General features: G+C 34.7%; 3 protein-coding genes across 4 annotated transcripts; all 3 read right to left on the bottom strand.

The window, feature by feature from the left end:
* Positions 1–511: 511 nt before the first annotated feature.
* LOC122277727 (probable serine/threonine-protein kinase PBL18) lies at positions 512–5,508 on the bottom strand. Of its 2 annotated transcripts, none has more exons than XM_043087824.1 (5): positions 5,284–5,508; positions 3,540–4,211; positions 2,411–2,668; positions 1,764–1,883; positions 512–1,361 (listed from the first exon to the last, which is right to left on the bottom strand). In XM_043087824.1, the coding sequence occupies exons 2-5, from the start codon at positions 4,164–4,166 to the stop codon at positions 729–731; spliced, it is 1,638 nt and encodes a 545-aa protein (XP_042943758.1). In that variant the 5' UTR covers positions 4,167–4,211; positions 5,284–5,508; the 3' UTR covers positions 512–728. The 2 variants fall into 2 exon arrangements, with proteins under 2 accessions (XP_042943758.1, XP_042943759.1); XM_043087825.1 differs by lacking the exon at positions 5,284–5,508 and adding an exon at positions 5,103–5,252.
* Positions 5,509–8,269: 2,761 nt separating this feature from the next.
* LOC122276604 lies at positions 8,270–9,398 on the bottom strand. The gene is made up of 2 exons (XM_043086452.1): positions 8,941–9,398; positions 8,270–8,838 (listed from the first exon to the last, which is right to left on the bottom strand). Exons 1-2 carry the CDS (start codon positions 9,283–9,285, stop codon positions 8,533–8,535), a joined length of 651 nt encoding a protein of 216 aa, XP_042942386.1. The 5' UTR covers positions 9,286–9,398; the 3' UTR covers positions 8,270–8,532.
* A 9,855-nt stretch (positions 9,399–19,253) lies between these two features.
* Positions 19,254–20,791, bottom strand: LOC122277675 (RING-H2 finger protein ATL74-like). Its single transcript, XM_043087765.1, has 2 exons — positions 20,549–20,791; positions 19,254–20,448 (listed from the first exon to the last, which is right to left on the bottom strand). The coding sequence occupies exon 2, from the start codon at positions 20,115–20,117 to the stop codon at positions 19,548–19,550; it is 570 nt and encodes a 189-aa protein (XP_042943699.1). The 5' UTR covers positions 20,118–20,448; positions 20,549–20,791; the 3' UTR covers positions 19,254–19,547.
* Between the last annotated feature and the right edge of the window lie 2,687 nt (positions 20,792–23,478).

The following is a 23,478-nucleotide window of genomic DNA, read 5'->3' as shown; positions in this document are numbered from 1 at the left end:
GAAATCTGGAATTTGTAATTTCTAATCATTACCAATCTGACCCTTCAAAATTAATGCAAACCGAAGGGTGGGAGGGATCACCAAAGACTGCTCGTTGGCTGAGGCTGACCGTGACAAGAAGGGATCGTCGGCATTCGGCAGGCGGCAGTCCGCACCTATCTATTAGTGCGATATTTTGCTATAATCTGAGAAATTTATAAACCTATTCAACGTTACTTTTTTCAAATTTTAACATACGTCTTAATTTGACCGACGAATTTCAATTCAGTCTTCCCCCACGAAAAGCATTCAACAAGTAATAATGTTAGATTTTTTATGTGAATTAAATTTATTTATTTATTTTTAAAAATAGTGATAAAGACTTGAATTGCAAATATCATCTCTATGAATGCAAATTCACCCTTGTCATTGACTGCTTTATTGTACATACTTTGCAGTATAAACTTAAAAACGAACAAAGAGTCGAAAATTTGAACAAAAATTAAGAGGGAGATGGGGAGCGGAAGGAACATACAAACTCATAATATAAATTGCATTCTGGATTAGAGGAAACTAATTGAACCCAGATCGGGCTTTGCACTATCTACAAAAGAACATCCTCTCTTTCATCATCTTAAGGGATGGAAAGGTGGAAGAACCACATGTTTATCTTGTATATATTGTGTTGAATCACCTAAAAAAAAAAAGCACCCAAAATTTCTTTTTAAAAAAATTAACATTATGCACAATCAAAAACCTTCAACGCTGGTCCTCCGAAGAGTTGATGATGATGATTTACGGCTTTCCTGGCGCTCAAACTCCTCCAAACTGAGTGTAGAGGAACAAGCACGTGGAGGAAGAGACAATGGCAGAGCAGGTCGTCTAGTCGGAGAAACAGATGGTCGGGCTCTCGATGGGGGTGAAGGTGAGAAACTTAACCTTGGAGCTGGGGTAATGATTCCATTTAGACTCGGTGACCTCGACATCTGTTTTCCAGCAATGGTTGCCGGTTCTCTTAAAGGAAAGCGACAGGAATACTTCATGTCCTGTATGCTTTTGAGATGCTTAACAACGGTTCTCATGGTGGGTCTTTCTGAGGGGTCCTTCTGAAGACATCTTTGCGCAATGTCAGCAACTGTCCTGGCTGCTTTGGCTGGAAAACGGCCTTTTAAATGAGGATCCATGATCAGTGATAGTCGACAGTCATCAGCAAGGAAAGGCCGGCTCCATTTAACTAAATTCCTCTCTTCCTTGGGATGGTGGCTATCAAGATTCTTCCGACCAGTAAGTAGCTCTAGAAGAACAATGCCAAAACTCCAAACGTTGCTTTTGGGAGTGAGCATTCTTTTCTCCAGTGTCTCTACCGAAAGGTTTCCCACTGCCTGCATGCACGAGTGAAATGAATATTAAGCAACCCATGGACTCAAACAGATAATGTGAAAGAGAGGATTTGTTAACTAAAAGAATGACTAGAGGAAAACTGTTAGGTAGTACTCTGGGAGTATGAATGACGTGGCATTCCCATCTAATCAGAAAATGCCATGCCATTAAACTTTAAACTTTGCTTACATAAATACTAATTTGCAAAGACATGTCATCAGTGTAATTGGATGAGAATACCATGTGTCTATACTCTGAAACTACCTAGCATTTACTCTAGTACATATTTTATTTTATAAGTACTCTTTAACACATTATATCACACTAAGTTCATCTTTGAAGATGATAGAAATTAGATCAACTAAGATGGAAAAGGAACAATATCAATAGACATAAAGACTTACGACTGTATTATTAGGGATCTCCATCTCAGGAATTTGGCCAACACAGCCGTAACCTGAAAGCTTTGCACTAAAATCTTTGTCAATCTGGATGTTTGCAGTAGAGAATTCACTGTACATTGCCTGTAAATACAAGGGGAGCTTCCAGTAAACACACAAGGACTTACTTAAATTATTTGAAGGAAAAAAAGAAAAATTGGAATAGTAATTCTTACTTTCTCCCCCCCCACCCCCCCGAAAAAAAAAAAAAAAGTATGTGTCCCAAAAAATAAGTTTTTTTTTTTCCCTATTAGCCCATAACGACTACATGATGGAACAAATTATACAAGGATCTCAATCAAGCATATCGGACCTAACAAACCAGGTAAACATTTCCTTAATAGCATACTCATCCAAGAAAAAACGGAAGAAAGGTAACAACCAATCTCCATGCAGACATTATCTTCCTCTTAATACAACCAGTGAGCTACTCCAACCCAAAACCTCACCACTTGAGCTAATGCCCAAGGGATTTACAAGTTGACAGTATCATCCATATGGATGAGGAACTAAAATGGTGAGCATGACTAAACAAGGCAAGCATGTATAGCAGCAACCAACTTCATTGACAATAAATTTATAAAATGATAGTGCAGACAAGTTCTGATCACCTGGAACGGCCCTTCTTCATGCAGGAAAGTAAGACCTTGTGCAGCACACAGAGCAATTTTCATTCTTGTATTCCAATCGATGGGAGGCCCATCTGATCTCCCATACAGTAGTCGGTCCAAACTTCCATGAAAGAGTCGCTCATATATTAACATTCTTTGTTCTGAACCTTCACGTGCATGGTAACCAAGCAATTTACAGAGGTTTGGATGATGCAAAGATGCAATTGTGTTTACCTCATTTATGAATTCCTTTAAACCCTGGAGGGAGACAAACACAGTGACTGTGTTACAAAGCAATCAAGCATTTTTAATACTTACAATGAAAATTGATCGACTTCATAAAGTATGCAGCATAAGTGAAGCCATACGTCACATCTCATTACGCTCTTGTCACATAGAGTGTGTGAACTAGAGCATAACACACATTCAGCCTCACTTCTATCACATGAGTAGGTTTCACATTTAAAATCATACAATCTGTACCATACACTTCATAATAAAACTGAAGGATAGTGGAGCAGGAAAAGCGTGTACTTAAAGAATTGACTGCCATCCAATCCAATGGCAGGATTCACAGATGGGTAAATCTCTACTTACTGCACCTGAATTGAATCCATCACCAAATAGCTTTACAAAGATGACTTAAGCATATCCTGAATTCAAAAGACTTCATTATTAAACTTCAGATTCCAAGAGTGGTTTCAAAACCACTATTGTTCTTAACTTCTTAGTCATATTTTCCATAAGAACACATACAGCCATATGTATTTTTATTTTTTTGAGAGAACATACAGCCATATTTATAGCCAAAGACTTAATTATAAAGCATCAAATTCTAAAAGTGGGTTCAAAACTAAGTTTTTTCTTCACTTCTTACCCTGGAGAATTAAAAAGTGATGAGGGACAAAAACACACAAATTTTGTGGGGTCAGTGAAAAAAAAAAAATCATCAGTGTAAAAAGAAACAAGACGTTGACTGTTGAACTTATCTACATTTAGGAGCAGAGATCATTAGGCAGGAAGATTCCCAGAAAATGAGAATAAAAAAAAAAAAATAGTCTGGGCATTTTATAATAATTATATGCACAATTTTACTTATAAAAAAGAAATCATTTTATTCATGTGTTACCAGAGTGGATGGATGAAGGCGAGTAACAGTTGCTTCGAACTTCTTTGAACTAGAAACATCATCTCCAAAAGAAGCCTTATATATAACAGAAGAAAGACCTTCTGAAACAAATCGGTCTGAAGTAAAATTGTAGCAAGCAGCAGCAATTTCGTCATATGAAAAGTACAACATTCCTGTAGGAGGAAGTGGCAATGGTCCAGAAGTACAGAGAGGCCCGCTGCCAGTTCCTGACTTAAAGCTTCCTGTGGTCTTCAACGCAGCAGCACTCTGGGGTGATGGTAGAGGAAGAGGTTGTGGATTTGGGGATCGTTGTTCCTTTATTGATCCAGTCTGGTACCTTGACTCTTCCTGCTCCTCATATTCAACTGATGCAAGAGCATCTTGCTCCGCAGCATCAAGAGATGATGGAGCAGATAACGCCCGTATTCTATTGTTGGTCACTTTATTGACTGGGGGAACGGGTTTCACTCTTGTCCTAAAACTTGGGGGTGCAGACTGCAGCGACCGGGTTTGGATTTGGGGTTCTGGAAGCACCGTAGGTGAATGATCCTTAGGATTAGCACGGTTGATGTAAACGGTCTGCTCTGATTTTTTCTTCTTACTCTTCAAAACCGTGAAACAACCCATCTTACTATACAAATATTTGAAAATGATAAAGGTTCGTCTATCTTCCTGCGAAAAAGAATGAAGAGAATGTCTGTCAATTGAAGCCTTAGACTCAGTAAGGTCTCAAAACTTCATCAATTTCAAAAAGTTAAAACAGAAAGAAACCTTTGGCAAGAAATTCGAGTGGTCATACATCCTAACAATTCATGCAATTGGGTTCACATATGACAACAATGTTTTTTAAGTGGTTGTTCACGTATATCAACATAACCCGAGGAAAAAAAATTTAAGCTAAAAAAAATGACCCGTGACCAAGTAAGATTATAGTACAATAGTTAAGCCCTTCCAACTTCCTTATAGAAGATTTCATGTAGATGCAATTATACATGCTTCTCCACAAGTGTTATTGTCAAAGATGTAACTCGGCAAACGTATGTAGGCACTGCCAATCTCAATTCCCCATGCAACGATAACACCTAACTTTTGGGTGGGTCATGATCCACCTTTACCTCACTCGCTTGGGTGATATCCCACCTATAATTTGATAATTCATTTCCATACAATGAACCTCTCTGCAACTAAAATGTTAATCAATGAGTGAAAGACCACCCTCCAAGTCCCGCCCACATCATCAAACACCCAAATCTCCATCTAAAAAATACCAACTTGGTAGTAATACAATAGCAATGAACCATACCTAGTATTAGATTGCAGCTAATAAAGGATCAAGGCTAAAATTTTTAAATCCATAGACGCTTCTTTCTTAGAAAAGAAAAGAACCCCATGAATCAGTATGCATTTAACTTGATCAAAAAGCAACCCAGATCCATGGTAGCCCCCAGATTTTGCAAAAGGATATATGCCCATTATTTAACAACAAGAAAACGATCAGCCAATAGAAACCACATAAATTATAGGATAATTTTCTACAACTGAGATTGTTACGATTAGACGTACCCATTTACACCCAAAAGGCAGACCAAACAATAAACTTTAAACAACCTCATTGAAAAACAAAATATGGCCACGAACCCCCGGGAAGACTTGTACCAGAAAAAAAATTCTAAAAAAAATCTGAGAGCACAAAAACTTTAGAAAGAAACCCAATCCGAAGAGAAAAGAACAAGCCGATGAAAACCTGGAAAATAGCAGCACATGAAAGTTTCTCCCGACGAGATTGAGAGACGCCAAAATTGGTGGAAATTGGAAGCTGTGGTCTTGATTTGATGAAGGAAAAAGCCCCAATCAAGTCAAAGAAAGCAGATGAGAAAGGGCGAGAAGTGAGGGAGATTTCACCGGGAATAGTCCCAAACAGGAATGGAGCCCAATGAGCAGTGGTCAAACTCAAACCTACCGAAACTCAGATTTTAATTATTATCTATAAACAACAGAAATGAGTTTTTTCACGTTAATACCCTCGACATTATCCTGTAATATCCCCAGTGCTATGCTCTTCGTTTCCATTAAAATGACTTGAGATGCCCTTGGCTACTTAATTTTAGACATCCGTAACCACCACCACAAAGTACAAGCTGGATTTTCTAACAGTGCATCTCTGACTTTTGACCACTTTTCCTTAATAATTTCGGTCAACAATAAAAGATTGAACTTTTCCTTTTATCTTTTATTTTTTATTTTTTATTTTTTAATTTTTAAAGCAATATCTGTTCATATATAATTTGAACACATTTTGTATTAGACTTTTCCATAAACATCATTATCTTTCGGAGAAAAAATTAATGTGCCGTTTGAATAAAAAGTTAAGATGAGATCAGTTGATATAAAAATTAAAAATTAAATAAATTATTATTTTTTTAATATTATTATTATTTTAGAATTTGAAAACATTTGAATTGTTTATTATATTTTTCTATTTTATAAGAAAATTTGAAAAAATTATAATTATGAGATGAGATGAGATAAAATGAATTGAGATCACCTTTCAATCCAAACGGAACCTAAATGGATGTATGACTTGATCATGTTTGAATGTTAAGATATAAGTGTTATGGCCTTTGAACAATTTGATTTTAGATTTTTTTAGGTGGCTCTTTTTTTTAAAAAAAAAAAAAATTAAGTTGTTAAAGGTTTTTTGTTTTGTTTTTTTTTTTTTAATTTTAAACATATTTTATAAGGTTTAGTTGAATTGTTTTTTTAATTTTACTTTTAATAATATGTGCTTATTATGAGTTTTGCTATGTATAAACGAATTCGCATAACGATCTACGTATTAATATTGTTGCCTTCATATTTAAAATTTAAATTGATATTATTTTCATTATATTTTAACTTTTTGACTAATCACATTGAATAGATGCGTGTATTAATATGCAGAATCGCTTATATCCAGATTTTTTTTATTATTTTATTTTTAATTGTTATTTTCCTTAATTTTTAATTTTTTTCTAATTATAATGAACTCATTCTCTTGTGATTCTTCTTAACGTGACATGCAAGTAACATTAGAAATTTCATTCAATTTACTGACCAAAAAAAAATAGTGATAGAGATCACTTGAAAATTCGATGCATAGTATACTTAAATAGATTTTTCTAAAATTGTGTCCTAAATATTAGTTTAAAACTTGAAAAATAAAACCCCAAAAAATTAGTTCGTGAATATACCCTGAAAATTCAAATGCAAATAGAATATAATCAATGACGTCAACAAGCAACTAATCAATTAAAATGCAAGTAATGAAGCTCACGAAAAGGAAATAAAATAAAATAAAATAAACCTATAGTATATTTTTTTTTAAGAAAAATAATAGTAACAGTAGTGAATATGTATGCACTATTTAATTATTTTGAAATAAATAATAAATATAAAATTCATATGAAAATTTTAATTTTTTAATTTTGTTCTTTTTCTAAGTAACTACATGATACTTATGTATTTTACAATTATATACAATATTACTATTTTTTAAAGAGAGATTGACCCAGTTTGATTACCTGATATAACTCATTTCATCTATACTGTACAATAATTTTTCTTATCTAAACATACCAAATTTTATTTCTAAAATTTAAAAACATCCACTTAAATAAATAATAATAATTAGTAAAAACTGATATAAATAGTATGTAAATAGTGCAAAACTGATGTAGACGGTATACAATTTAGTTATTCATAAAATAGTAGAACCTATAATTTTTTTAAAATTTTAAAAATTAAAATTTTTTTTATCTCATCTCATTATTTAAATTTATCTTTTTTTTTTTATATTTATTTTATTTTATTTTAACTCAATTCCAAATATTTACTATTATTTAAAATATCTTATCTTATTTTTTTTCATCCTAATTTGAGAGTGGAAGACAGGAAGGGGATAATTTGGAGAATGAGTAAATGAGTAATAAAGAAGAAAGAGAGAGAAGAATGGACAAAATGGTAAATTAAAAGGGACACCTCGAGTTTCAACAAAGAGCGCCTTGATTGAAGTGACAGCCTTCCCTTCCTTCCTCTCCAGTCAAACTTTGCAAACTTTTTTATTTTAATAAATATTATTAAATCAATGCCACATCATAGCAAATCAAGTTTCCCGCTACGGTCAAAGAGACCTATCAAGACATGGTTTTGACTCTCAACCTGCCCCGTCAGATTCGCGCGTGGCTGACAGATCGACGGCCATCTTCAAGCACTTCTGGGACCCACTGACGACAACATTTTCTTTTTCGTCATCTTTAGTTAGCTGTACTAGTATTTGGACTTTCACGCGCCTTGTACGCGTGTAAGGAAACTCTCCATCCTCACCACCAACCGTCCGCCCCAATCTCAATCTTCAAATTATACTGTTTAGCCCGATCACGAGGCCCATATCAATGTATGGGCTTCAAAACCCATATTATTTTAAACATGGCCAACCCATTAAGTTATTTAATGGATTTTTATTTTTAATATAAAAAGAGTAATTTTATATGTTATATTATCATTTTATTTTTATTTAATTATATAAAATATGATATATTTATTATTATTAAATAATAAAAAATTATTTAATAATAAATAAATATATTACGTTTTTATATAATGAGATAATAAAAATATGAAAATAAGATAATTGTGTACAGAATTTTCCATAAAATTTTCTATCCTTTTGCTAGAAAGAGCTCTTGGAACAATTAGAACGGTAAAATGCCATGAAAGAGTCATAACATTTTTGTCAAATTTCTATAAGCAAAACAAAAGATCCCATAATGAAAATTACAGTTTGAACAAACCGATAAGATCGAATAAGAAGCCGCAAAGAAGTTTTAGAATGTTGTCTCACATGATCATATATTCGGCTTCGTTTATTACTCAGCCCCATCAAAACAGATAAAAAGCTTGCGACATACCTGAAAAAAAAATGATAATTTATGTTCTTACCCCTGTGATTATTCCTTTAGGATGTCTGAAAAAGACGAGGAAATTCACCGGGCAAGCTGGAGGAAACAACATGGTTCCACGCCATCTGAATATAATCATATCTCAAATAATTGTCCAACTCAAATACTAATGAGCAAACCGCTGTTGCAGACACTACAATGACTAAGAACTTCCTGATGATTCTTCCTGTCATGTAATTCTTGAACCATAAAGCAAAGTATAGCCAGATAACACAACAAGGAATGATAACTCCCTTCCGATCTGGGTATTGATATATAAATGCAAGAATCCCAACGACCAAATGACCCATAAAGATTAGTTCCTACAAATATTAACAAAAAGTTAAAAAAACTTATAATAGAATTCCAAGATGCAGAAAATTTTACAAATCAACAACAAAATGCTTCTTTTCACTTTTCGGTACCTTATAAGCAAACCATTTCGTAGTGTTTGCTTTTGGGTGTGAGAGATCTGACGTTTGCTTGAACCCAATGGCTCGGTTCTTGGACCTTCGAAAGCTAACTTTCTGGAGAAGTCTGCGGAATTTGGATTTAAGGGATTTGGGTTGCTGTTTCTTGGGAGTAATTGGGGTTCCGTATTCGGAGTTCAATCTGAGGAGGTATTTCCCGAGCTTCAAAACAATGGAGCACTGATGGAGCTCCCAAGTGGGTAAGATGCTTGTTGCTTTGAGTTTGAAACGGAACTTCTTGGCCTTTGCATGAATGGAGAATTTCCATGGCCGCTGCTGCTGCTGCTTTTCTGCTTGCATTTTGAGTCAAAAGCACGAAAGACTATTCAAGATGGGTAAGTAATACTATTGGTGCGAAGACCAAAGATAGGAGACGTTGGATTCCAAAAGTGCAAAGAGCAAAGATGGGTGAAGAGTGCCACTGCCACTCATATATTTAAGTTTTTAATCTTTTTATTTTTTATTAAAAAATATATTATTTTATTGAGTTGACATGACATATAAATTATGAATGCGTTCATAAGAATTAAAAATTAAAATGGACAGAGCCGAAACAATTACTATCTGGGTTTCGGGCCAGGCTAAGGTTTTCGGCTAAATATTGGTGAGATATAAATGCAAACCCAACTGCAATTGGCCCATTATCTGTTTTTTACTTCGCAAAGATGTCAAAACGATATGGTCACACACATACGCTTTTCACACAGTTTATTAATGGTGTTTATGTGAGAGGAGAGGGTGGGGGTCGGTGTGATGATGATCCCATGATTCTATCGGACCTCTTTACCTGAGGCTGATTATTGTTTCTAACATTAACCTTTGGAGTTGGAGTGGTAAGTAACATCAGCCTTTGGACTGGCTTATCTTCTCTGCGAAGTTGTGGGAGCTTAGTCCTTTTATCTTTTGTGAATTTTGGAACAATGAGCTCGAGGTGGACAGGACATGTCAAATGTTAACCAAATATATTAGTGGTCATCTCGTGTTTTTGCTAAAGAGGCTCGGTTTGGATGTCCAAACTATTTCATTTGAGTTGTACTTCATCTTTCATCTGCTTATCCAAACGGTTAGAAACAAAATCTTATCTCATTTCTGATTTTTCAACTAAAGCCACAGTAACATTACGATAATGCTAACTATCATATTTTTAATATATATAATTATCTATTAGAATTTTTTATTTTATTTTAATATATAATTAGAAAAATATATTTCAAAATTTATAAAATATAGTACAAGAAATATGTCATAATATAATAATATAAAAACATATTTTGGGAAAGTCAAAATATTTGAGTTTATAAATTAATAATAGATATTACTTATTTTTAGTATATTCATAATATTTTTTACTCAATAATTAAAAATACTTTTCAATAATTGGCAGAATTTATTACTTTATCAAAGTCTCAAAAAGTTAAAATTATATCATCTCACCTCGCTCTCCAAACACATATTTTTATAAACCATTTAATCTCGTCTTAAATTAAAAATTATATTATTATTTAAAATATTTTATTTCATCTAAACAGTGTGACCAAACAAATCTCTCTTTCACTCTCAATATAGAATTTGGACAAGTTGTTATTCGAATGTTGTCATCATCTTCAATGTACGGAAGGCCCGAAACTCTTGCTTTTGTTGGTCATTAATGAAAAACACATTATGTTTTGAACAACGAAGCTCACTAGCTTATATTTTATCGGCCAAAATCATATTATTTAAATAAAACTTTTTACTTTCCTCTTACATGAGCATGGGCAAAGTTGCGCTCACGACAAGAAACTATATAAAGAACCAAATTTATAAACCTTTTCGTTTGCTTGATACTTAAAATTTGGGTTGAAATATTGCCTTTTTGCAATGTTTGGTTATCTTTCTTTTATCTCCAAGATCATTTGAATCAATTGGCAACATTTTAGTTTCTCACTAAGAGAACAAATGATCGAATCTCCCTCAACCAATCTTGAAGATTTCTTCCTCATGATCCTTTTCCTTTTCCTTCATTATCATGATTATTTCCCTACTGGCCTCTACCTTACTCTCAAGCTCCTCCATTTTCTCCACCCTGCATCCTTCATAGCCTCCGTTATTCCCACTCACACGCCCCTCTAGGAGACTATGATCTATTGTCACCCTACTACACCAATACCACCACCCATTCTAGATAGACTATCAATTTGATTATAGCTAGCTCGTGTGGAACATCCGTTATTATCGGTACACATGCGCCCCAAGCATTGCCGAGTTTTTTTTTTTTAGCTTTGTTGTCTTCTGTGTCTTCTCTTTAGCCGTTTCATGTTCTTTTCTAAAAAATAATGATCTACTATTCTACAATAAGTGCCTCAACCAAGATCTTATGGAGCGCACCTCATTATCATGATCTTATGAAGATTTCTTCCTCATGATCCTTTTCCTTTTCCTTCATTATCATGATTATTTCCCTACTGGCCTCTACCTTACTCTCAAGCTCCTCCATTTTCTCCACCCTGCATCCTTCATAGCCTCCGTTATTCCCACTCACACGCCCCTCTAGGAGACTATGATCTATTGTCACCCTACTACTCCACCAATACCACCACCCATTCTAGATAGACTATCAATTTGATTATAGCTAGCTCGTGTGGAACATCCGTTATTATCGGTACACATGCACCCCAAGCATTGCCGAGTTTTTTTTTTTTTTAGCTTTGTTGTCTTCTGTGTCTTCTCTTTAGCCGTTTCATGTTCTTTTCTAAAAAATAATGATCTACTATTCTACAATAAGTGCCTCAACCAAGATCTTATGGAGCGCACCTCATTGCCATCCAACAATATTGGATTGCATCAAAAATCATCTGAATGATGACACATTCTTCTCTCCATACCAAGAAACATGAGATTGACTTTTTAGAATCATTTTTGGTTTATTGTAAGTGTAAAAATAATATGTTTTCACATATTTATGACCAAACTTACTTCCAATTAGAGTTGTAAATTATATGTTCGGTAGAATCTAGGTATTAAAACAAAAATTGCAAATTCACGTGACCAGATGAGATCGACCTATCCCAAGTAAATTGTTCATAACTTTTGATCCCCTTATTGGCTTAAGGTGACTTTAGTGGCATTGGAAAGATAACTCAATTATCTACAAATTCATGTTTACAAGGGTCTTTAAATTTTAATGTTAATTTATGGGGTCAAAACAGCTTAATAGAAAGTTCATTCAACACTTCTTTCCCAATTTGATTGAGCAAAAATTTTGAGATTCACTTTTTCATTAGGGTTTGGATTCTCTAAGTGATCTACTTAAACCCTAAGTATATATAGAATAATATGCATGATTCCTAGGTCCTCGAGAGAGGCTAAAGATACTATATCATTGGATTCTTGAGAGAAAACCCTAAGGAGACTCGTTGTGCATGGAAGATTAATTCTCTCTTGATAAAAGGCCTCTATCATATTGTGCTTATGTTCGAGTACTGTTGAGTTAATTGGTGTGGATGTGTTCATTGACCGGAAGGACTTCCAAAGATGCCTGGGTGCAAAGATAAAGTTGGTGCTCGTTGTGAAACTATAGAAAGGTTGGTGGTCCCGAGCTACCATTGTGCAGAGACTGAGTGGGATACTCATGATGTTACAAGCCAGATTTAGTTATTTCAAGGGTTTTGTAACTATGTCTAAATTGGTTATAACGAACTTAATTTCTATAGTAGGTTTTAGGTAGTGACTTACACTCGGAGTGCTTTTAGATTTTGAAGATATTCTTCAAATGAGTTTCCACTTCATTATCAAAATTGATATGTGTTTATTTAGTGTGATTTGATTGATTTATTGTAAATTAAACAGTCTAGTAAATTTAGAAAACACCTATTTATCCCATGTAAATATATTTGGGACATATTTGGGATCTGAGCCTTTATTTTTTCTAAAGAATTTAAGAGAATATCGATGTGTGAAATTGCCAAATTAGATGCATGGGGCATATTAGAAGCCACTCATGAAGGAACTAGATTAGTAAAAACTTCTAAACTTCAGATGTTGACCACTAGGTTCGAGGAAATAAAAATGCTAGAGGATAAGAATTTTGATGATTTTTAAACTAGACTCAATCATATAGTAAATTTAAATTTTAATCTTGGTGAAAAGATTCCTGAAAATAGGATAGTTAGAAAAGTCATTAGACCTTTACTAGAAAGGTATAGATCCAAGGTCACAAGGACTGAAGAGTTGGTAGGCTCTATTCAAACCTATGAATACACATTGCCCCAACCAATAAAAAATAAGTCTATAGCCCTCAAAACAATTAGACAAGATTTCTAGAAACTGTCTTCGTACGTCTATAAAGGGTAAGAACCATGAAATGAATGAGAATGTCAGGGGAAGTCCTAGTTCAACTAGAAGAGAGAGAGTTCTAAGAGAGAAACAAGAATATCCAAGGATAAGCTTCCATCGAGTATACAATCATGTCGTGAATGCTATGGCTTTGGACATATTCACATTGAGTGTCCTAATTACAAGAAAGCTGAAGGAAAAGCAATAGCTACTTCATTGAGTGACAATGAGCTAGTCTGAGTTAAATTGAATAATTTGAGAACTCTTCTTCTAATAAAAATGTCAATTTCATGGCTTTTGCTTACTCTATCGGAGGCAACTGGCAACAATTATGGTAGTGAGAATATGTATGAACATGAGGTTGTCTCTGGGAATGAATATGAGTATGAAAATGACCCACAAGCAATATATGAAGAGCTTTTAGAAGGAGTACTTGAAAATGAAAAAAAAAAAATCAATAAAGCAAATGTTAAGAAGCTAAAGTTAGGTGAAAATGAGAAAGAAAGCTTGCGTGCTAAATTGGATCACTCATTTACCCTTTGTGATAATTTGAAATCTGAAATTTTTGTACTTTATAATATTGAATATGAAAACAATTCATTGGTTGTTGAGTTGTCGAGTTGTCTGATTCACATGCTTTGATTGCTACATTGAAATCTGAGAATGCCGGCCATGTTATTTGAAGAGAATTAATTACTTGAAAATGCATGTACTGCATGATTCTAAAAAATATTTGAATAAATTCTTCAGTGGTGAACTTGATAAATGTTTGAAAACCAAAAGCATGCTCATGATAATAAATCTGGCCTTGGTTTTGTGAACGGTTGTTATTCTGTACCTTATTCTTCAAATGTAAAGACATGTTTTAAAAAGAAGGTGATGGTTAGTACACCTTCAATTGATAAGGGCAAGAAGGTTATTGTTTATGAGAACAAGGTAGCATCTCCTTCCAAGATACAACCTTCTCAAATGTTTGTACCTAGCTACTTGCCATCATTGTGACAAGATTGGCTATATCCGGCCTAATTCTTTCAGGTTGAATCCCCGCGGGCAAATGACATGAAAAACAAATTATTTTCAAGGAATGAATTGTTGGGGCTAATCAAGAATACGAGTATTTTGTTTAATGGATTGCACAATTTATAAAAACTTAGTTTTAGAACTCAAAATTAAGTGTGCACCTAAACTCGAGAGAATTTGGATTCCAAAGGTTGACACCATTCACCCGTTGAGGGGAAGTGGTAATGATCTTACCTGGTATGAATTAAGGAGGCAACATATGTCTAGGATTACTCTTAATGCTTGATCATATATCCTAGTGCATGTGTTGTAGTTTTTAGTTTGTTTTGCATTTTTTCTTGTTTTGTGTTTGCATTTCATATTTTGGTTTTTTTTTTTGATTCATAATTTCTTTCAATTGTCTTTCTATGAAAAATGAAAAAGAATGAAAAATGCCAAATATATTTTTATTGTTCATGAATGAGATCAATTTTCTTAGTGGAATTAATTTTGATATACTCACTGCATGTACATTATATATGAAAAGGGTATCACGTTTTAAATATTTCAAATTTTTATATGATATATTTATTGCATGTAATTTGTTTTTTGCACTTATGATTGACGCTTTATCACTTATGTGAGATTTTGGGGAGGCAATAAAAGGTGTAGGGAAGCATAACTTGTTGATAGAACTGACCATGAGCTAGATGACTTTTATTACTTTATACCCATTTGTGCTTAAATAAAAAGTGCTCAATACAAAATACTATATAGCACTTCTCCCAAATAAAAAGTGTAAATTATAGCACTTATGTATGAAAAAGCCAAAGCTCAAAAGTGAAAAAATATATATATATATATATATATATATGAGCAACAAGAAAAGTGCAATAAAAAAAGAAGAGCTCATTGAAAGTGGGGTAAAAACATAAATTCCCAGGTCCTGTTATCATTAGGCTTGACCTTCTGTGCTTAGAAACTGTTCTTTTATACTGATAGTTTCATGTTACAGCCCGACCCCACTCATGCTATTATATTTATAAGCTTCTCAATTGAGTTGGGTTACACTTAGACACAAAACACTGGTTACATTTTATATCGTAAAGTATTACTTGTGTGGTTTATTGAGAGATGATGCCATTTTGCATATATTGCATGTTTCTTAGTGTGATTAAATTAATTTTATTAAATTTGTTGATGAAAATCATGTATATGTTTGTTTAAATTTTCTTCTAATTTCATGTTTTCTCATGCATTAGTGATTTAAGGCATTTTGACATTGTACTTGAATTTTTGTGTCACTTCACTGGAGCAGTTGATGCTCCCATCTCAGTGTATATTATGATATATCATTATCATTTGTCATTTTGCGACAAAAATGGGAGAATAGAGTAGTACTTTAATTATGGGGAGCTGTACTAAGGGGAGTTGGATGATAACTATAGGAGTAAAATAGTTGGTGATATTCTGTTCTTATCTTTGTTTTCCTCATATAATCTGTTTGTTCTCCATACGTTGATGTGTTTGTTGATGATTTCATAACAACATGTTAAAGTTTCTTGATGGCACTTTGGCATTTCTATACATAGAACTTGTTTAGTCCTATTTTGGGGGTTTGTTAGGATTAAACTAAGTTATCTGTATTAGTTAGAAGTTTTATCACAGAATTGCCATATGGGACCTTGTTAGTGTAAAAATAAAATTTTGGAATGTTCTTATGACAAAACTTACTTCCAATTGGGTTGTAAATACGTTGCGATTGGTACAAAAAGTGTCAAATATTTGCAAATTCACAAGATCTGATTAGATCAACCTATTCCAAATAAATCGGTCATAAGCTTTGATCCCCTGATCCGAATGAGGGATCTTGGTGGCGTGGGAAAGCTAATCCAATTATCTACAAACTCATATTTCACAATAATATCCAAATTCCAACGTTTAAGGGGTCAATACAGCTGGACTTGAAGTCTTTCTGGACTCTCTAAGTGGTCTACTCAAGCTTTAAGTATATATAGAATAATATACACGACTTCTAGATCGTGGAGAGAAGACTGAGATGCTATATTAACTATATTTTTTAAAGAAAATCATAGGGAGATTGATGGCCCACTGAAGATTAATTCTCTGTTTATAAACAAACTTCCATCATATTGTGCTCATGTTTGAGTATTGTTGAGGTCATTGGTGTGGACGTGTTCGTTGGCCGAAAGGACTTTTGAAGTTGCCTGAGTGCAAGGCTTGAGTTGGAGCTCGTGGTGAAGCTGTAGAAAGGCTAGTGTTTCGGAGCTGTCAGGGTGCAGGAATCAAGTGAGATACTCATGGTGTTACAAGTTAGATTTAGTTAGTTCAAGGGTCTTATAAGTGTTTCTAAATTGGTTGAAACAAATTTAATTTCTGTAATAGATTTTAGGTGGTGACTTAAATCTAGAGTGGTTTTAGTTTTTGAAAATGTTTTTCAAATGAGTTTTCACTTAGTTATCAAAATCGGCGTGCTATTATTTACTGTGATTTGATCGATTGATTGATTGATTGTAAATAGTTATGTAAATTTAGAAAACTTCTATTGATCCCCCTCTTGGTGTATTTGAGATTTAAACCACTTATTTTTCAATTATTTGTTAATTCTTGATACATCTATATTAACATGTTTTAGTTTAATATAATTACTATTGTAAGGGAATCCCCCCTCCAATTAAAAGCTCAAAAGGCAAGCCCATATAAAGAAAGTCTAACCTAGTTGGACAATTCCTCGGCATGCTAAGAACACTTGACCCAAAAGTTTAAGGCTGACCCATGATCATATTCACACGGGAAACCCAAGGGCAAAAATGGAAGGGGCTCGTCGCCTCAATACTCCCCTACAACACCTAGCACCTGACTCCTGAGAACCTGCACGCACAGGTGTGTGGAAAATATAGAGACCCCTTGATCTCCTGATAGTAAGCATAGAGAGATTTGACGACATGCACTCGAGGGATAAATAGGTCAGGAAGGCATACCGCATTAATGATGTCGATCCCAGGACTCCACACCACATTAAAGGATTATAAATAAGTGAACAGTTAAGTAGATATATACTTACTGTTGCAAGGTATGGGCAGTCCCCCTCTAGAAACCAAGTATAGAGCAGATCCCCAGGTACGAAAAACTTCTCTGATTCCTCTCCACAGTAGGACAAATTACTAAGGAGTACTAACTTAAACATTGGAGACTTCGTCTACACCAAAGCTCCCAACTCTTTGTATTTTATTTAAATATACAAGTAAAAGAACGAAAATCCGAATTGTTAGAACCAATCCAAAGATATATAAAATACTACGTTAATAACTATCTTGAAAAGAAATATTTTTACATATTATTGTTTAATAGTACTGTTTAGTGTAATTATTATTTTTTATCATCTTAAAATCTTAAAGAAAGATGCATTCGGCGATTCATAATTATTTTAGTGAATTTGGAAGGTTGGTAGCCAATATCAATGCTAGTGCAAGTGGCGCAGAAAATGACTCTTTTTAGTCTCCCATAAGTTACCAAGTTGTTAGCTAAATTCATAGCAATCCCTCCAGTTGATTAAAGATCTGGAATGACGAGATGGATGGTGGGTAGGGGTGAGCATCGGCCGGTCCGGACCGGCAAAACCGACCGGACCGGCACTATTTGGACCGGACCGGACCGGACCGAATTGGGTCCGGTCCGGTCCGGTCCCATTTTTAAGGGACCGAAAAGATTCGGTCCGGTCCCGGTCCGGGAGTTTTTCACCCCGGACCGGACCGGACCGGACCGAATAAAAAAAAAAAAAAATATTATTTATATATATTATTTATATAATAGTATTAGCATATTACTAATATATATAATAGTATACTATATGTATATATTAAATATATTACAATATAATTACATAAATATTAAAAAAAATGTCATTAAATATTAGCATATTATATAAATATATAGTTATCACTATTACTATTATTACATATAGTTATTAGTTATAGTATAGTTATTATTACATATATTTATTAGTTATAGTATTATTACTAATAGACTAATAGTATTAGCATATTACTAATATATATATAATACTATATGTATATATATTAAATATATTACAATATAATTACATAAATATTAAAAAAAATGTCATTAGATAAAAAAAAAAAAAAAATAAAAAAAAAAAAATAAAAAAAAAAAAAAAACCTTGGACCGAATGGACCGACCGGACCGAATAGGACCGGACCGGACCGGTCCTGATGGAGTTCGGTCCGGTCCAGGGTTGGAAAACCCTGGACCGAATAGGTCCGGTCCGGTCCACAAAACCTCCCCGGACCGGACCGGACCGGACCGAACTCACCCCTAATGGTGGGTATGTGGTCCAACCTTCCTTATTTTTTATATGAATTTTATTATTTATAAATAAAATCACGTCTTAATTTACATATTAATATTAATTTTTTTATATTAAAAATTTAAATTATCATTATTTTTAATAAAATTTATTTTTTAATTAATCTCATTATATTGATGCCCATATTATTATACAATTACCCTTGCAGATTCTTCCTTTTTATATTCTTCTGGAATGAAAAAGCCATTATATTATATGCTCAAACATTCTCATCCCTTGAAGAAGTTGAATGCAAAGGCAGTCATCCGAATGAACTAAGATTATTTTGGAAGACGCTTAACTTAAATTAAAAAAGAAAAGAAAAAATCGCACACAAGAAGAATCTGCAGCTAGCTACAAACAGTAGCGTAATTACGTCCACTCTCTCTTCAACCGTGCTGAGCATCAAAAAAAGCCCCACCCACATCGACCCCTTTATGATCCACTACAGACACCACTTTCGGTTACCGTGCATTTTCAGACCCACTGGAGGTGGAGGGTTGGTTAAAGATTTTGTTTCAGGGAAGAAAACTTTTACTACTTCTGGAGGAGGAGGGTTGGAGTCTGATTTTCACCAAAAACTAGTCTAATTCACCACTCAATTATAATACAAAATGCCAAAATGGGCACTTTCACATCCAAAACATGATTCAAATTTCCATAACTCAAAATGCTGCTGCTGATACTACGCTACTACTACTAGTACTACTTCTGGATACCTCAAAAAAGTCGGTGAAATAACTACAAAATAATCCAAAAGAAGAACCTCATAGCATTTGCAATATCTCCACCTAAAAAGACTTCATCAGCATGCCCCATGGTGTCACACAATTTCGACATGATTGCCACCATTAATACACACCTAACTTGCCTCGTTAACCACTATGACAACGCTATCTCGCCGGCCGGCCCCATTTCCTGATGGCTCTGCCAGTGAAACTTGTGGATTTGTACCTGAACCTGTTGTTGGGTGCTCCCAAAGTGAATGCCGACAATTTGGGCACGATGAATGCGACAAAAGCCACGTGTCTATGCAGCTCACATGAAACCCGTGATTGCATTTTGGCAGCACCCGAACGTTCTCACCGTCCTCGAATTCCCCGAGGCAGATTGCGCACTCCGTGGCCTTGATATTCACACCGGACCCATAAATCGCCACCGGAATTTGACGCAAATCGCGCTTCTTGAGGCCCGTGGCAGCTAGGCGTGCAGCCGTTTGTTCCGGGGTCTCCAACGCAAACCTTCGACTGCAGCGCAAGGCGCAGCGCACGATTGAGTTCAGCCCAAGCGCGCATATCAGTGCGCATAACAAGGCTGCCAATATGATGACCATATTGGTGTCAAAGTTGGTCTCGCTGATGTACGAGTCACGCGTCTTGTTCCCATTTTCCGGTGGCAAACTCAGCTCTGTCTCGACCAGGCGGCTATGCATATCCGCTATTGCAGAAAAAAAGAAAAAGATTGGATTTTTTTAAGACTTTTTTTTTTTTGAAGGGTCTTGCAGAAGGGTTCACGAAGGGTAAAAGTCTAAAAGAAAGGCAAGCAAGGCGGTTCTATTTTTCTTTTCTTGCGTACACATACGAATTTCTTTTTTGGCTAGAACAGAAAAAGGGTGGTGGTTCTTTCCGGGTTACAGTAATGTTGTCAAGATTCCAGCTAGAAAGGGACATAGAAGAGGCATCTCCTTTCTCTCTAGGATAAGGCAAAAGACTCGGTTAACTTGTCTGTGTGGATGACTGTTATCCGAATTTGGGACCGTTTCACTGCACAATTATTCCAGCTTCTTAATCAGAACTGGTCCTGTGTAATCTAGATATTGCAAAAGATGATTGAGAGTGGAATAATAATTACTTTCCATCTTACCTGAACCTTACTTTCGCTACATATATAATTCATCGCTGCCGGCGACCCAAATCGTTCAGAATCCTTTCTTCTGATAGTTATCCACGCATTTGGAGGGTTTTCGCCCTTTGTGGCGGAGGATGCGACTGGAAGACTAATTTATACACCAATTGCTTCTAGCCTTTGAAGTGGGTCAAGGGGGAGGGGACAGGAGATACACTACTGGATGCATAGGAAAAGCTAAAAGATACAAAACAAAGAAAGTAAGATATTGTTGGAGTAGCTTTGCCTACCTATTAGTTTCAAGATTAAAAAAAAAAAAAAAAAGTAACTTTTATTTAATTTTATTTAAGCTAATATTTAGTACCGAATTCATCTGCAAGGTTTAAACTTTAGACCAATGCCAAAACGATATGGTTCCTTGACATGTGCCAGATTCAGATTGCAGCATAGTGGAAGTTTTGCTGCTTTTATCTGATTTGGCCATAATAATTAATTTAGTTTTGATATCAGATTAGACAGATATATGTCGTAGTTAAGAAAAAGAGAGATTACTATCGCAATCGCCCACAAAATATCTCCCTAACCTTTTCCCCTTAGCTGGTTACCCTCAAAGTAAGATATTAATATTATCAGAAATTTCTGTAGGTGATCATTCTATAAAGGCCACTTGAATGACCCAAAGACCCCCTTAGTTGGATTCAAATAAGGAAACAGCCTTTTCTTACCAATCCATTACATTAGTGGAGGGTCGATACGATGAGTTTATTGATGTCTACATAAGTGTGTGTTAAGGTTAAGATTATTAAAGCAATAAACTTATCTTGAGGGCTACAGTGAATTGTAAAGATTATAGGTATGATTTCAAAGAAAATAACAAAAGATAAGACTCCGTGACTTGTAAACAAAATATTATTCCAAAATATCATATCACAACGTCAATTAAGCACTAGAAAATTATCTTTAGACTTTATTAGAAGACCTAAGAGGGAATCTGGTTTTAGTCACTCCGTGACAATAGGGGACATGTACGCTAGCTGATCATGGGTGTAGTTATGCCCGTGGGACAAGTTATTTAGCTAGTAACAATCAGTTTATGTCAGTAACAGAGGGCCATCTAATTGGATTTCGTGCCCCAATAAAAATCGAGACGTGTAAAGATCATTTTCTTCTTTCTTTTCCTGTCTCAGACAAAACAAAGAAACTCATCTCGACACTTGACAAGCAAGTCTCTAAACCGCTGTGCTTGATTAGGTGCTCCGACCCCCTTTTTTTTATAAGATCTAAGACAAACTAATTCACTGAACTGTTACATCTTTATCTTTCAAATCTCAACAAAAACTGAACACATCCTTCTGAGAAAGACTTCTGCCGATTCCTTTACATATCAATGTAATTTGGAGGTAAGTTTTCTGTCACGAACGGTGTTTCTGATTCCCAGTAGAAATTGCTTGCAGAATGCTATATACGCTCAAAGCCTCTACCGGATTTCTCCTTACATAAAACCGCAGGATTCCCTATAGATTCTTGCCGATATTTTTGCATGTTCATCTATTAAAGGTACGCCTTCAGTTTCAAATGATAGACCAATAACAATCTCGTGTGCAGTTTATTGTGGTCCCTTCTTAGAAGAACATGCCACCACTACAAGAAATAAGGATTTTACCCAAAAAGGATTATGGTGGCTAAATGTATGGTATCCATGAGAAATATTTTGTTCCCACGAACTCGTGTCGTGGAACGTTCATGGAATAAAATTGGTGGGATAAGTTTTTTTCCCCACGACAATTTAAACTTGTGAGTAAAAGTAAGCTTTTACTACAAGAACTTTCGAGGGCAAACATTTGGTACTCATGGCAAATAATCTTACATCTTTGTGCACACTTGTAGGATTTAATACTATTTGCCATGAAATCGATTTGTGGGTGCTAAAATTTCCATGAAGATCGTTGGTGGAAATTTCCAGCAACTTATATTTCCATAAGTCCATCTCGTGGGTAAAAGATGTTTCTCACAAAAACTGTCCTCACATAAAGGCTTTGAACAATACATATTTCCCCACGAATTAATACCATCACTATTTGAGGCATCTCATTTTTTCTCCATCCACCAATGAACATCCCATTGAGATTTTATAAATAATTTCAAATAATGCAAATCATACATATAACAAAATCCATATAACATAATGGACCATTAATTACTATGAAATTTTCAACTCTTTAACTTCATTCCAATATGTTCCAAGTCAACCATATACAAGGAAATACATCATGATAGAAATGGGAAGTACAATAGGGAATGTTACATGCATACTCATGTATTTTTCATAATATATGTTATGAAATATATACTGCAATTCTCTACAACATATTTTACCAGTAACTACTTGTATACAAAGATACAGCACTAGACACAATTTTGAAGAAATCCAGCATGTTGAGACAAGGTCCAATTCATCTCCTCAAAGTTTGAAACCACATAGCCTCTTCATTCACATATATATGGAAAAACAAAATTCATACATTAATCTTGTAGGTTTGACCAGTTTGTATAGTACTAGGACACACACACAATTCATTTAATAATAAAGATTCCCATATTAAATCTGCCCAAAACACATGATGCTAGAATGAACAAAATGTTTGGCTGTAATGAAAACGTCCCACCGATGACTAATATTTAAGCCTCACATTTATTGCACATGCTAACTTACTTTATAAATACAGTTCTTCTAAATACAGGCAGTGTTGCGGACCCATTGTGCACCGAAAGATGACATGGCAGGGCAATTGTGTAATTGTCAAAAAAGAAAAGAAACAAAATACGAAAAGAAAGAATTACACTGCTCTACTGCATCCTGAATAACATAAAATGAACATCTAAGTTATGAAGCCGATAGGTATAATTATCAGTAACACAAACTAAAGATTTTCTCTCAGCCCTGTGCA

This window comes from Carya illinoinensis, chromosome 9 (genome assembly GCF_018687715.1).
Source record: "Carya illinoinensis cultivar Pawnee chromosome 9, C.illinoinensisPawnee_v1, whole genome shotgun sequence".
Taxonomy (NCBI): Eukaryota; Viridiplantae; Streptophyta; class Magnoliopsida; order Fagales; family Juglandaceae; genus Carya; species Carya illinoinensis.
This window is presented reverse-complemented; position numbering and strand designations above follow the sequence as displayed.